This window comes from Stegostoma tigrinum, chromosome 1 (genome assembly GCF_030684315.1).
Source record: "Stegostoma tigrinum isolate sSteTig4 chromosome 1, sSteTig4.hap1, whole genome shotgun sequence".
Classification (NCBI taxonomy): Eukaryota; Metazoa; Chordata; class Chondrichthyes; order Orectolobiformes; family Stegostomatidae; genus Stegostoma; species Stegostoma tigrinum.
Genome location: NC_081354.1, coordinates 150,965,707 through 150,980,229, shown reverse-complemented (window position 1 = coordinate 150,980,229; position 14,523 = coordinate 150,965,707). Strand labels below are relative to the sequence as shown.

General features: G+C 38.9%; 1 protein-coding gene across 2 annotated transcripts in view; it reads right to left on the bottom strand.

Moving 5' to 3' along the window:
- The window catches only part of lman1 (lectin, mannose-binding, 1), a 71,096-nt gene that overhangs the window by 2,842 nt on the left and 53,731 nt on the right, over positions 1–14,523 (bottom strand). The window contains exons 11-13 of one of the 2 annotated variants that reach the window (XM_048543537.2): positions 4,918–5,062; positions 3,927–4,048; positions 104–141 (exon numbers count right to left, since the gene is read on the bottom strand). In XM_048543537.2, coding sequence (XP_048399494.1) covers positions 105–141; positions 3,927–4,048; positions 4,918–5,062 — 304 coding nt within the window. In that variant the 3' untranslated portion in view covers position 104. Of the gene's footprint in view, positions 1–6; positions 142–3,926; positions 4,049–4,917; positions 5,063–14,523 lie in introns of those variants that run through there. The other variant, XM_048543530.2, reaches the window with a different exon arrangement.

Sequence of the window (14,523 nt, the reverse complement as noted above, 5' to 3'; positions counted from 1 at the left end):
CTTAAGTTTGTTGAAAAATATTTTTTTAAAAAAATTCCATCATTTACAGTTTTTCTTTGTTTCATACCAGTACACTAACAAAGTAAAAACTAAGAACAATTACATCAAAAGAACTTCTTTGCGGCTGCTTCTTGCTGGCTCCTGTGAGAGAGAAAAAAAATTCTTAGTGCTTGAAATGTGATCTCAGGTTACAGAACTACATTATACAAGTCATGAAAGAACGTTGTAGGAAGTGATATGGGGGATAGAGTGAAGAGTAACATTTACATTTGTAAAATAAAATAGTTTCACCTGAAATTTCTATCATTTGTAAACTGGAAAATTAATGGTTTTCAGTCATCTATTTAAGTTGAATACCGCAACATGATAACAGATCCTGTTATATAAGTTTTATACATAAGTTCATGATATAAACTAAGAAAAGGCAATTCAAACAACTTTTTGTGCCTGATAATCATTTATTGGAATGAAATGACAGCCCGATCCATGTCAAGTGATTTCGGAAGACCTCCTCACCAAAAGAATTAACAGTTGCAATGTAATCACAAAAAAAAATCATATATTTGCATATTCTAAGAAATTCCTGTTATGTAAAAATATTCGAGCCAAATTTGGTTTTTAAGATTAACGGTGTTAAAAGGAACTATTTTCTGTTCTTAACTGTTTGTAAATAATTGCATTGATTGAAATATTTCAAAAACTTTGTTTTAAGACTTTGATCTCTCAAACTGTTATCTGCACTTGCATATTCATGACGTAAGTACTTAAAGAATACAAACAGATTGAAAAGAGGAGATCAGTATTCACAAAACAGGAAAATAAAAGACAACTAAATAGAGAAAGAAATGTACAAAATTATAGAGGGCAGAAAGAGAGATAAAGTTCACATCTTTAATAGTAAGAAAGGAAAGTCAACGAACAGGACAAACATTAAGACTATTGTAGATGAAACAGGGTAGAATAGATATTGAATTGATTCATAGCTAAATTAGTTTCTCATTTAGTAGGCTGATTCCTGTCACAACAGAATATTCTAAAAGAAGAAAAAAGTTAGAGATTATAGGATAGATTAAATATACAAACATCTACGCCATTTATGATACAATGTATCTGGTAAGAAATTTTGAAAAAATTGCATGATGCTATGACTCAAGATTTTATGAACATTTGAATTAAGAGCAGAAATAGGCCGATCAGGCACTTGAACTTGCTTTGCTAGTTAACAAGGTGGTGACTGATCTCACTGTAGCCTCAACTCCATTTTTCTACCTATCCACTTCTTTCTTTCATCTCCCTGGATATTTAAATATTCAATTCAGCTTCGGTAATTCCTGCCTCTGTAGAATTCTCTTCACCAGAAAACAAAAGACTCAACTTTCAAAGAATTCCTCCTCAAATCTCCGTCTTAAATGGGACGCCCCTTATTGATAGAACTGTGCTCCCTGATTCTAGTCTTTCCTATATGGGGCTATATTCCATAATTCACCCATTAAGTCATTTCTCTCTTTTACATATTTCAATAAAATCTCCCCTTCAACAAAAGAATCAGTTGAGTAAAACTTCTCTTCACTGCTTGGAGCTCCATAAACATGGAAATAACAAGACACAGATAACAAGCATAGTTTCAATATTCAGAAAGTGGCAAGATTGTAGTTTAAGATAACAAAGTGTGAAGCTGGATGAACACAGCTGGCCAAGCAGCATCTTAGGAGCACAAAAGCTGACGTTTCGGGCCTAGACCTTTCAGAGAGGGGGATGGGGAGAGGGTTCTGAAATAAATAGGGAGAGAGGGGGAGGCGGACTGAAGAGGGATAAACAAGAAGATAGGTGGAGAGGGGAGTATAGGTGGGCAGGCAGGGAGGGGATAGGTCAGTCCGGGGAGGACGGACAGATCAAGGGGGCGGATGAGGTTAGTAGGTAGGAAGTGGAGGAGCGGCTTGAGGTGGGAGGAGGGGACAGGTGAGAGGAAGAACAGGTTAGGGAGGCGGGGAGGAGCTCGGCTGGTTTTGGGATGCAGTGAGGGAAGGGGGATTTTGAAGCTTGAAGTCCACATTGATACCATTGGGCTGCAGGGTTCCCAAGCGGAATATGAATTGCTGTTCCTGTAACCTTTGGGTGGCATCATTGTGGCACTGCAGGAGGCCCAGGATGGACATGTCGTCTAAGGAATGGGAGGGGGAGTTAAAATGGTTCGGAACTGGGAGGTGCAGTTGTTTATTGCGAACCGAGTGGAGGTGTTCTGCAAAGCGGTCCCCAAGCCTCCGCTTGGCTTCCCCAATGTAGAGAAAGCCACATCGGGTACAGTGGATGCACCTCCTCCCTGGAGTAACCTATCGCCTCCCTACCTGCCCACCTATACTCTCCTTTCCACCTATCTTCTCCTCTATCCATCTTCGGTCCGCCTCCCCCTCGCTCCCTATTTATTCCAGAACCCTCTCCCCATTCCCCTATCTGAAGAAGGGTCAAGGCGCAAAACGTCAGCTTTTGTGCTCCTAAGAGGCTGCGTGGCCTGCTGCGTTCATCCAGCTTCACACCTTGTAATCTTGGATTCTCCAGCATCTGCAGCTCCCATCATCTCTGGGCAAGATTGTAGTACAGATTTATTGGTCTTAACAGTTGTGTTGGTAAAGATGCTGGAAGGTATTCTTTAAGAGTTAGGAGGGATTTAGCAGCAGGTCATACTGGGAAAGTTTACTGGATTCTTTTCAGAGGTAGCTAATCTTGAGGACAAGCTACTTCAGTAGATACAGTTCACAGATTTTCTATGGATATTTGACAACAGTTATGTAGTTCCATTGAACAGATAATTTATCTAGATGGATCAAAAGCTGGATAAACAGGAAAAAGTACTTTAGATCTCTAGCAACTGCAGCATTGAGTTCTAAATCATGTTGATCTATGAGGAAGCCAGTTCTGGAGTATGATGTGTGGTTTCAGTGGCATTATCTCAAAAAGCATATAAATGCACTTGAGATGATCACAGATTTGTAAGGAGGATGATCAGTAGATCAAGTTATGAAGAAAGGCCATTCAACAATGAAACATTTTCACTTAAGCAAACAGTCTTCAATAGGAATAAGAAGTCTGCTCACTGCCACGAATAATTAAAAATATACACCAACTTCTTTTCCTTTTTTGTGGAATGCAGGCATTGCTGGGAGGCCAGCATTTGTTATCCATCTCAAATCAACTTGAACCGAGTGGTTTGCTAGGCCATTTCAAAGGGAAGCCAAGGGGCAATGCTCCAAACGCTTGTGATTTCAAATAAACCTGTTAGACTATAAACTAATATCTGACCTTCTCCACCTCAGTTCAACACTGGCACATCACATCGTGAATTTAGATTCCACCTGCAATTCCGTTTTGGAATTTGAACCCATAGAGTATTGCTTGGCCCTCTTGAATATTAGTTGAGCAACACTAACATGAAGCCACCACCTTCCTGCATTGAGCAGGAAGAATAACTCAACAGATTAATGGCCTTTTCCACTTTGGGCATTATGTTAATCTGAATTTCACCTCCCTCCATTTCTTCCAATATTATTCATCCATATAGTGATCAAAAACTTTGACTAGCCTGGTGCTAAGTATCAGGCATTTACTGAAGATAAAGTAATTTCTTTAGGTGTGAACAAGAGAAAGGAAAAATACAATGCTATGCAACATTGATTGAATACGTGTGTAGCATTAAGAATTTAATGACAATGTTGTTCAGCTAATTTACATTAAAAGGCCATGTTCTTTGTAGGAATTGTATTTAGCCAAGAAAAATTATTGGTAGTGAATATAGCACATTTAAACACCTATTCATCTTGCAACACTTTATACATCAAAATTAACATTTAAAAGTTTGGTTAACCATTTAAATTTCTAAGAGCTACAAAGTGCAAATAACAATCTGCATCATCAATAAAGATCATACTTACCGATACATGATATAACCAATAAACAACACGGTTTGAACTGCCACAAACATGAAGAAATGAGTTGTGGACAAACATGATGGGAAAGGGGGCAATTCCGGGCATTTAGGCTTTTCGGCGTTTAGCTGTTAAAGACAATAACCATGTATTAGTTCTGAATGAATGTAGACATTAGTCAATACACAGTTGGAACGACCTGCTCCCAAGTTTGCCACTTAAAAGCAAAAACTGGCCCTTGGTGAACACATTTTTCTGGATCATTTAATATTCTGAAAAATATTATCTGATACTGAACGTTGCTTATGAATTTAGGGAGGGGAGGGGTGTGTGTGTCTGGCAGAGGCATCTCGCTGGAGATGGTGGAAATGACATCCAATGATATTCTGGATTTGGGTGCTTGTGGGATGGTAAGTAAGGACAAGGGGAACTCTAACGCTGTCAAGGGAAGGAAGAGACAGGATGAAAGCAGAAAATGTGGAGACAGGCTGGACCCTGTTGAGGGCTCTGTCGACAACGGTGCTGGGAATCTTCGGTTGAGGTAGAAGGTGGATATTTTGGAGGCTCCCTTGCCTCTGGTTGGGTACTGTGTTGTACAAGTAACTTACAATCAAACCAAAAAGAGCAAGAAAAAAATAAAACAACTGTGGTTTCAACCCACTTAATGGGAATGGGCCAAATGTTCAACATAGAGTTCTACTGAACAAATGAGTAATTTTAAAGAGTTATGTCGTGTTTATATTTTCTCCTTCACAACAATGTAAATGGTTTTTACATGCACAGTTCTCTCAATTTCACCCAAGATTATGTTTCTGAACATTACTTCTTCATGTACAGCCCCATAAGGATTTCTGACCATAAACTGAGGCTTCCGTTCTGAACAATACAAAAGGAAAACTAACTAAACTGAAGTTCATTTGGGTCATTAAATATTCTCCTGCAGAATATTAGAATAAGCAGCTTCTACACAAAGCATTAAATTTACAACAAGACTTACATTTCTCTGTACTAATGCAGCAAGATCTCTTTTAACAGTATGAAGGTTTTCTTTTATTTCATGGAAATGTTGAATTGTTTCATAGCTTCCTGTTGCACCACCTGGAAGCTGAGCTGCTTGGTTCAGGGCATTAGTTACAGAATTCCTATAAACAGATATAATAGGTCAGTAAGAACACTTGAAACATATATGTTGCATTTAATAAATCTATATAGAATATACTGGACTAGGGTTTCCAAGAAATAACAATCACTCGCAGATTGCCACTCCATCACTTCTTTCTTCGCAAAAGGAGAGAGTTTAACATTTCCAACAAGGCATTCCAATCAGCGCTCCTTCAGAAATGCATGGCTGCACTTCTATTCTGACATTCTCTTGGTGCGGAACTGTCGGGGGGAGGGTAAATCAAGACCCCTTTTCACAGCAGTCAGATGCTGTAGTCAGGTATTTGAAGGCCCAGTCAGCAACGTTTGATAGCAGCTATCAAAATGAAATAATGTGAGGTAAGTGAGGGGTTTGGGTACCATCTGGGTAAGATGCCAGGGTGCAAAGAAGCCAAGTAACCAATAGTGTGTTTAGGATAGATCAGGTGGGTGCAAGAAATCCTTTTGCAGACTCTTCTTTAAATTTTTTTTTAATCTCCCAATGTAATCTGCAAATTTAGTGACCACGTATTTGGTTCATTCATCCAGGTACATTAATCCAAGTTATAAATAGTTGGAAGCCCTGGTACTGTTCCCTGTGGCACTCCAGAATGTCTAATCTGTTCCTGTGAGAGTGGAGAGAGGATTGGTCTTTTATTTAGTTATCCCTCAGATCACAAGCTCTTTGTATATTAACCTGATTTCCAGCAGGCATTTGACAAGGTGTCACCAACTAAAGGGCATCCATAGATCATCTTCACCCAATGCCAATTTGCACACTAGGTCCCACAACATCACATGTTTCAGATAGTGGGTGAGAAACTTAAACGAAAACAGAATTTATTTGGAGCCAAAAAGTAGAAAGAGCCCTTATGACATAAATAGAAGGCAGAACCAGATATTGTGCTTCTCTAAAAACCTGGCAAAACCTTAATTTACACTATAGATTGGCAGTTAGAATGAACATTCCTTTCTCTTGATATTCCTTATTTTATTCTGCAAGAACAAATATTGATCAGGTCACCAAGAGAAGTCTCCCGTTTCTTTGTATAGCTCCTTTGCATCTCTTGCACGCATCCGAGAAAATAAATGGTAGTTTTCAAACTCAGTTACTGCAGTAATAGTCTGAATTACAATTAAGTGCCAGCCTAGATTGTGTCAGAAGTCTCTGGAGTGGGGCTTGAATTCTCAACTTTGACTTGGGTATTAAAACTACCATGATTGCCAAAGGTGACACCATGTTGCAGGTAGATTAATTTCATTTAATTTTGCAATTCAAGTTTCAAAGACTAAATTTAACTTGGCTCAGCTCATTCAGATTGACCCAACAAACAGATCACTATAGATCTCATCAATTTTGTTCAAATGGATGTTTTTTTATGTTTAATCAATATTCTAATGCAGAGGAGGAAAATGGGTAGCCTCCGTCAACCCTCAGAATGGAAAACATTTTCACCCAGTCTGTGTAGAAGTTTTATTTAAACATTCTACTCAAAATGGATCCAACTGAAGACAATCTTTAAAAATTGCTGAGATATTTGGTAGTGGGGTGGAACACTTGCATCTACATCTCAACTTCTGAAAAGTATACACATCAAAACAACAATAGTTTTACTACCGAGGGCTAGTTCTTCACTCTAGGAACCAACTGGTTCAAGAAATTTAACTGTTGCAATGAAAACAAAAGAAGCCAAGAGCCGAATACTTTCTGAATAAAAGGATCTAATTGCTTGTAAGAAAACATCTAGGACTAACTAGCTATCGCGAAATATTGATTCAAATGAGTACACAATAGTTCAGCTGTACCAGTAGAGAAAAAGAAAATCATTGCAAAAACATAGAAGTACACAGATTGGGAGCTTAAAATGCTTCCCTTCCATTTTTAAAAGGTAACAGACACTTAAATTAATTAGATCATTAAAAAGAAAACTCCATCAAGTCCACTAAGAATTTTTTATTCTTAATGGATGTAAACGATTTTAACAAATAAAAGCCATTGAGAGATTGGAACAGCAAAGAAACATTGTACAAAGTAGATTAAAATGAAAGCTAGAGGCATTTTTATCAGGCCTTTAATCCCTGTCTGTTAACATAATACACAATCATGAATTTGATCTTCAAACCATTCCTCAGTAATCTGTCTGAAACCATACATTTCATTCAAATTGGGTCCTCATAAATCCTTACTCACGCTGCAAAACAGCATTAGTAGAGCAAAGAGGAAAAAACCTTCTGAGGCGTAAGTAGCAATTGTGTTAGTACAGGCATGGATTTCACTTTATAGCTATAAAGAATTCAGTCATTTCACATTTCGTTGCCATTTTAAAATGTTTACGGCTGCAAAAATTGAACATATCTGAAAAAAAGGTGCAACAGATTTGAAGTTAAACAATGCAGAGCTTATTGGGAGTTAAAAAAAGAAGAAAGTCCTTCTGACAAATAGAAGGCAGATTGAGAATCAGATCAAGCCTGGGTAAGCCTTCATTTACACTATTGTTAGAGGGAATATTCCTTCCTCTCTCTATTCCATGTTTTAGAATGCAAGAACAAACAAACTATGTATCATAGCTGATAGACAGTTTCAATCTTTCATGGATATACCAGGATGCTTGCAGGAAGGTTGACAGTGACCTTCCTGAATGAAATGGCATGGCTTGGGATGCTATTTCAATGGGCAGTTAAGAGTTAACCACATTGTTGGAATCACGTATAGGCTACACTGTTAGTGAACCAGACAGTTCTTTTCCTGAAAATCTAATATCTTTATTTCATCATTACTAATTCTAGAGTTATTTCAGATTTAATTAATTAAATTCCGCAGCTGTTGGAGCAGAATTGGGAAGCTTGGATCTGGATATCCAATCCAGTAACATAATCACTGTTTTCATAACTGACTGCTTCCAGTGCTAACATGCGCACAATATTTGTAGGCAAAAATTCTCATGGCAAGCTCCAGTGTATTTGCTCCCGATTTATTTGTCTTAAAAATCACTGATCCATTTCTTACACTTTCCAAATTCAAATGAAAGAAATGATCAGACTGAATATTTATACACATCCTTACGGACTTCACCTTCAGAAGCACAAGCAAGACATTAAGGAGTTACAAGTACAGAAATTGTTGAATGAACTCAGGTCTGGCAGCATCTGTAGATTGAGAAACAACGTTAATGTTTCTAGTCAAGTATGACTGATCTTCGGAAGCTCTGTCATGTTCCATTGCAAAGCCATTCACCAGAATTGGAAATGTATTGCCATTCCTTCACTGGTGCTGGGACAAAGTCTAGGAAGCTAACAGTACTGTGCATGCCCACATACCCACTACGACTGTAGCAGTGAAGTGAGCACACCACCACCTGCTACAGGACAATTAGGGAGAGGCGATGAATGCAGGTGCAACCAGCAACACCCACATTCTGTGAATGACTGAAAATGATTGACTGAAAACATTTCAAAATATGCATCAAAATTGCAGAATTTCTCTGTTCATCAGTGCTAGTGGAACACAGGAATGAGAATGAGATAGTCAGCCTGTCATTCAATTACAGCATGACTGACATGCATATTTATTCACATTTGTGGCTAGGTTCACTGAGATGAATTGGCAGCATGGTGATAACATCAGTAGACTATAACTTCTATAACTTGGAGTCCCAGGCCAATAATGCTCTGGGGGTCGTGGGTTGGCAACTAGTGAAAATTATATTCAATTGATTAATAGCTAATCTCAGTAATAGTGATCACGAGATAACTGCTGATAGTCATAAAAAAACCCATCGGTTTCACTAGTGATGTTTACAGGAGAAAATCTGCTATCTTTACCCTGTCTGACTTATGTAACTCTAGGCCCCCAGCAATATGGGCAATGCTTTGTTGCCCTCTGAAATGGCTCAACAAGTCCGTCAGTCTGTTCAGAAGGAGCAGGAGTAGGCCATTCAGCCCCTCAGGCCTGCTCTGCTATTTAATAAGATAATAGTTGATTTGATTGTAATGTCAAATTCACTTTCCCACCTACCCTGACAACCTTTCACTCCCTTGGTTACCAAGAATCCCGTGACCTCTGCCTGAAAAATATATATGCCTCCACTATCTTTTCATGAAGATAGATCCAAAGACACAATATTCTGGAAAAAAAACATTTCACCTAATCCCTTGTTTAAAAAAAGGGCAAACCCTTATTTGTAAACAGTGACCTTTAGTTCTAGATTATCCCAGAAAATGATGTCAACACCGTCTCAGAGTTTGATGTGTTTTAGTCAAGTCATTTCTTGCTCCCTAAAATTGAACAGATACAAACTAGCCTCCCCTCATAAGGCCACTCACTCATTCCAAGTTTCAGCCCAGTGAACCGTCTCCGAACTGTCAACATTTGATTCTTTTGTTAAACGAGGTGACAAACATATACTGTACTCAGATGTTATCTCACCAGTGCCCTGTATAACTGAATAACAACCCTCTTAATTTTGTATTCAATTCGACTCACAATAAAGAAAAGATTCTGAAACAAAGAAAAAAACGCAACAGAAACTCAGCAGGTCTGGCAGCATCTGTGGACAGAAATACAGTTAACACTGAATCTGTTGATGGCTTTTCAGAACTAATGCAACAGTGAAGGGGTGGTATTGATGCAAATGATAGGAGGTATGGTTGTGTGTGGGGTTGATGGGGGAGGGCTGAAAGATGCACAGAATGACGAGTAAGTGGGTAAGTGGAGACAGAACTCAGAGAAAAAAAGTTGGGGGGGTCGGGGGAGGACAAGAAGTAGGTAGACGTGGAAATTGTTGATAGAAAGCCAGGGAAGAGAAGTCAGATAATACTGGGGACTGAGTAGTCATAACCGATAGAATCACAGAATCTCTACAGTGTGGAAGCAGGCCATTCAGGTCAAAAAATCCACTCCGACCTTCTACCCTATCCCTGTAACCGGTATTTTCCACTGCTAATCCATATTGCCAGCACATCCCTGGACTCTATGGGCAATTTAGCATGGCCAATCCACCTAACCTGCATATCTTTGGACTGTGGGAGGAAACCCATGTAAACGGGTAGAATGTGCAAACTCAATGCAAATAGTAGCCAGAAGGTGGAATGGAATCCAGGTCCTGGGCGCTGTTAGGCAGCAGTGCTAACTACTGAGCCACCGTACTGCCCAAACCCATGCAAGTTGGATCCTTCCTCCCTTTCCTCGTTTATAGTTGCTTCTGGGATTTTACTTTTATCCTTTATAAGGAAGACTGATACACAATTCCTGATCCATTCATCCATTGTTGCCTCATTTTCCATTATTAATTCCTTTTTTTTATATAAAGATCAAAGCTCACTTTACTCTTCAAAATAACCTATAGAAACTCTTACTGTTTTTATAGTTCCGGCTAGCGTTCTCTAATATTTTTTGATCTTTATTCATTTGTAGTAATTCTTTGCTTTAGTATTCTGTCCAATCTTCTGGCACGTCTTCTATCTTTGCACAATTGTGTTTTCTTTGCTCTTATTTACATTTAAAATCTGTCATAATCCACTCTCCCTCAAACCAAATGCAAAAACAAAATCACACAATGATCACTGCCATCTAGGGGTGCCTTCACTGTGAGATCATTTAGTATCCAGCCTTATTATACAGTACCAGGTTCAATATAGCTGGTCACTGGTTGGGTCTAGAACGTGCTGTTCGAAGTAGCTATTCCAAATATCTCCAAAATCTATCAAATCAAAAGCCATAGCCACTGATTTCTACTATTAAGCCCATTGGGAACTTTCTACAATGGGGAGGCAAAGCCCAGAAAAAGTGTGATTGTTTCACAGAACACATACTGTTCTGTTTGGAAAAATGACCCCAAGCTTTCAGTTACCTGTCACTTGAACACATCACCATGTTTCCGGGCCAAGTACAAGCTGGAAGATCAGCATTTCATTTTATGCTTGGGAATCCTGCAGCCTTCAGGACTCAATATTGAGTACAGTAATTTTAAGAATCTGAAGACCTTCTTCTACGTAATTTATTCACTCCCACATGCCAGAGCCAAGTACATACAAGATACAAAGCCCCAAGCTTCTCTTGGGCAATAAGGTTTAATTTGGTAGCACTACAGATGACAATTTTCCTAATCCTTCTAATAGAGATCACTACTTAATAAGAGTTGATGTTGTCTTCAAAATTACAACTTGTTCTATATATTTTTTGCTGTTCTTATTAAAACGATTAATAAATCTCATGCATTCAACAAACAAATCCACTAGAACCAAAATGAAGTTTGCTCTATTAAGACTTAAAATTTATGACTGAAATTGTTGCTCATGTTTTAGAGATTTCTTTAATCCAGTAAGTTGTGTGATCAGATGTGCTAGCCCTACAATGCACTCAAATATACAATAAAAGATAAAAATGAGATAAGACAGTAACTGCAAGGAAATCTAATCTGATTTCTTCAAATAAAAGTCAAGATTATTAAAGTCAAAGTCTGTCAAATGAACAAGTAATAAGATTGCTGATTTGTCTAATCTATAATTTTTCAGAGACGATCGCCTCTGCTCAGCTGTCCCAGTAATTCAACATTTAATGCACTGCAAAAACACAGGATTCTGTGACATGACAAATATAAGCTATCCAACATTTACAAATAACATCAACCTACTTGTTCATAAAATGAAGCAAATTCTCTCTATTTTGAACAAATACAATGTTTTTAGATCACAACAGAGCCTATTACTATGAGCTGCATAAACAATTAAATATTAAGCACATTTTAGAACATAGAACATAACAGCACAGTACAGGCCCTTCGGCCCTCGATGTTGCGCCGACCTGTCATACCGATCTCAAGCCCATCTAACCTATACTATTCCATGTACGTCCATATGCTTGTCCAATGACGACTTAAATGTACCTAAAGTTGGCGAATCTACTACTGTTGCGGGCAAAGCGTTCCATTCCCTTACTACTCACTGAGTAAAGAAACTACCTCTGACATCTGTCCTATATCTTTCACCCCTCAATTTAAAGCTATGCCCCCTCGTGCACGCCGTCACCATCCTAGGAAAAAGGCTCTCCCTATCCACCCTTCTGATTATTTTATATGTTTCAATTAAGTCACCTCTGAGCCATTTTCTCCAAAATTTTCCAATAGATTAACCAACAGCAAACAGAAGCAGACATTCCACACAAGAGAGAATTGGGAATGCTTTATGCTGAAACAGCCAATTTTTAAAATGCTAAGAACTGTGTGTCTATCTTGAATCAAAAACTCCAAAATACCAAAAGAAAAATTCCTTTTTGTCTCACTCATTTTGAATCACAAAGTCAACCTTCAATACAAAAGAATGGATACCTTCATCAAAAATAACAACTTTAAATAATTATACTGCCATGGATGCCTCCAAATTCTTGAAAACTGCAATTTTTTAAAAGTACAAATATGTTTTCACAATTGAATGTTTGTGGAAGTAGAAAAATAAGAACTACTGCTGAAGAAACCTGACTACGTGGGCTATTGCTTTTTAATCAGCGATAGTGCTGCCATGGTACAAATTGTCTGCAATAACACCTCAATGAACAGCATTAGAAGTTACATGCTACAATTGTACTTAATGCTGATAAGTGATCTGAACAGCAATTGCCTTACAATGCTATATGATCATGGAAATCGTGTATTTTCTAATTGGATTGGAGCTATTTAAGTACACAAAAGATCGCTAATGAATCATGACAGAAATGTAATGAGGAAGTCAAAGGTTATGAGGGTAAGCAGGAATGTGGCTTTCAGGTCACAATTAGACCAGCCACAATCTTATTGATTGGCTGAATAGTCTGAAGGGGTTGAGTAATTTAGTTCAGTTCCTAGTTCATACATTGCGGTTACCACCGACCAACTTCAGGAAAAGCTGGGATCTTAGAAATAATTTCATTGACCTAGTAATCCAGAGGTCTAGGCTAATGCTCCAGGAACATGGGTTTAAATTCTATCATGGCAGCTGATGGAATTTAAATTCAATTAATAAAACCCATCATTGAAAGTCTCAGTAATGGTGACCAGGAATTTTTTTTAAAAAAAAATCTTCGATTCTATAAATGTCAACGAAGGAAGGAAATCTGCCATCATTACCCTGTCTGCCTCACATGTGACCCCAGTCCACAGTTGTGTGGTTCTTTCTGAATGCCTTCCAGCAAACATTCAGTTCAACAGCAATTGGGGCTGGGCAACAAAAACGCTGATCTTGAAAACAACACCAATGTTCAAAGAAATTTAAGAAAAAACACATCTTGTTAAAATCAACTGTACTGAGGGCTCTTCCTAGCATTGCAAATAAGTTGTATTTGTATAGCATCTTTCACAGCCTAAAGAGGGGCTTTTGAAGTGCAGCGGTTGTGTCCCTATCTCTGAACCAGGAGGCTTAGGCTCAAGTCTTATCTGTTCCAGACAGGCGCAATAACATTACTTACGGATTGATATGAAAATATCTATCCCAAAGCGGTTCAGTGTTATATCAGTAACTTGATTTCAAATATAGAGGAAATATACTGAGGAAACACCAGCTTCCTTTTATTAGCAAAATGTACCAAGCAGCATCTTGGGACTTGGTGCAGGTACATTTTAATCTGTTTAAGAAAATGCAATTTCTGCATTTGTGGTAGCTTTGTAACAATGTGTTTAAATCTGCAACTGTGGACGATTCGATCTGCCTTGTCTGGAGGTCAACAGCATCACAGACACCAGCAATTTGATTCACTCCAAGTGATATCAAGAAATGGCTGAAGGCATTGTATGCTGCACAAGCTCTTAGACCTGACAATATTCTGGCACTAGAACCAAAAACTTGTTCTCTGGAGTTAGCCTTGCCAGCCCATCTATAACAGCGGCATTTATGCTGCAATGTGGAAAGTTGCCCAAATATGTCCTGGCAGTAAGACAGGACAAACCCGAAATGGTCAATTAGTATCTGGTCTACTCTCTATTAACACATTTATAGTAGGCAGATTAACAGAGTTACAACGTAGCATTTGCTAAACAGCAACTTAGACACTGTTAGAGATAATGGGAACTGCAGATGCTGGAGAATTCCAAGATAATAAACAGTGAGGCTGGATGAACACAGCAGGCCAAGCAGCATCTCAGGAGCACAAAAGCTGACGTTTCGGGCCTAGACCCTTCATCAGAGAGGGGGATGGGGAGAGGGAACTGGAATAAATAGGGAGAGAGGGGGAGGCGGACCGAAGATGGAGAGTAAAGAAGGTAGGTGGAGAGAGTATAGGTGGGGAGGTAGGGAGGGGATAGGTCAGTCCAGGGAAGACGGACAGGTCAAGGAGGTGGGATGAGGTTAGTAGGTAGATGGGGGTGCGGCTTGGGGTGGGAGGAAGGGATGGGTGAGAGGAAGAACCGGTTAGGGAGGCAGAGACAGGTTGGACTGGTTTTGGGATGCAGTGGGTGGGGGGGGGGGGGGGGGGGGAGAGCTGGGCTGGTTGTGTGGT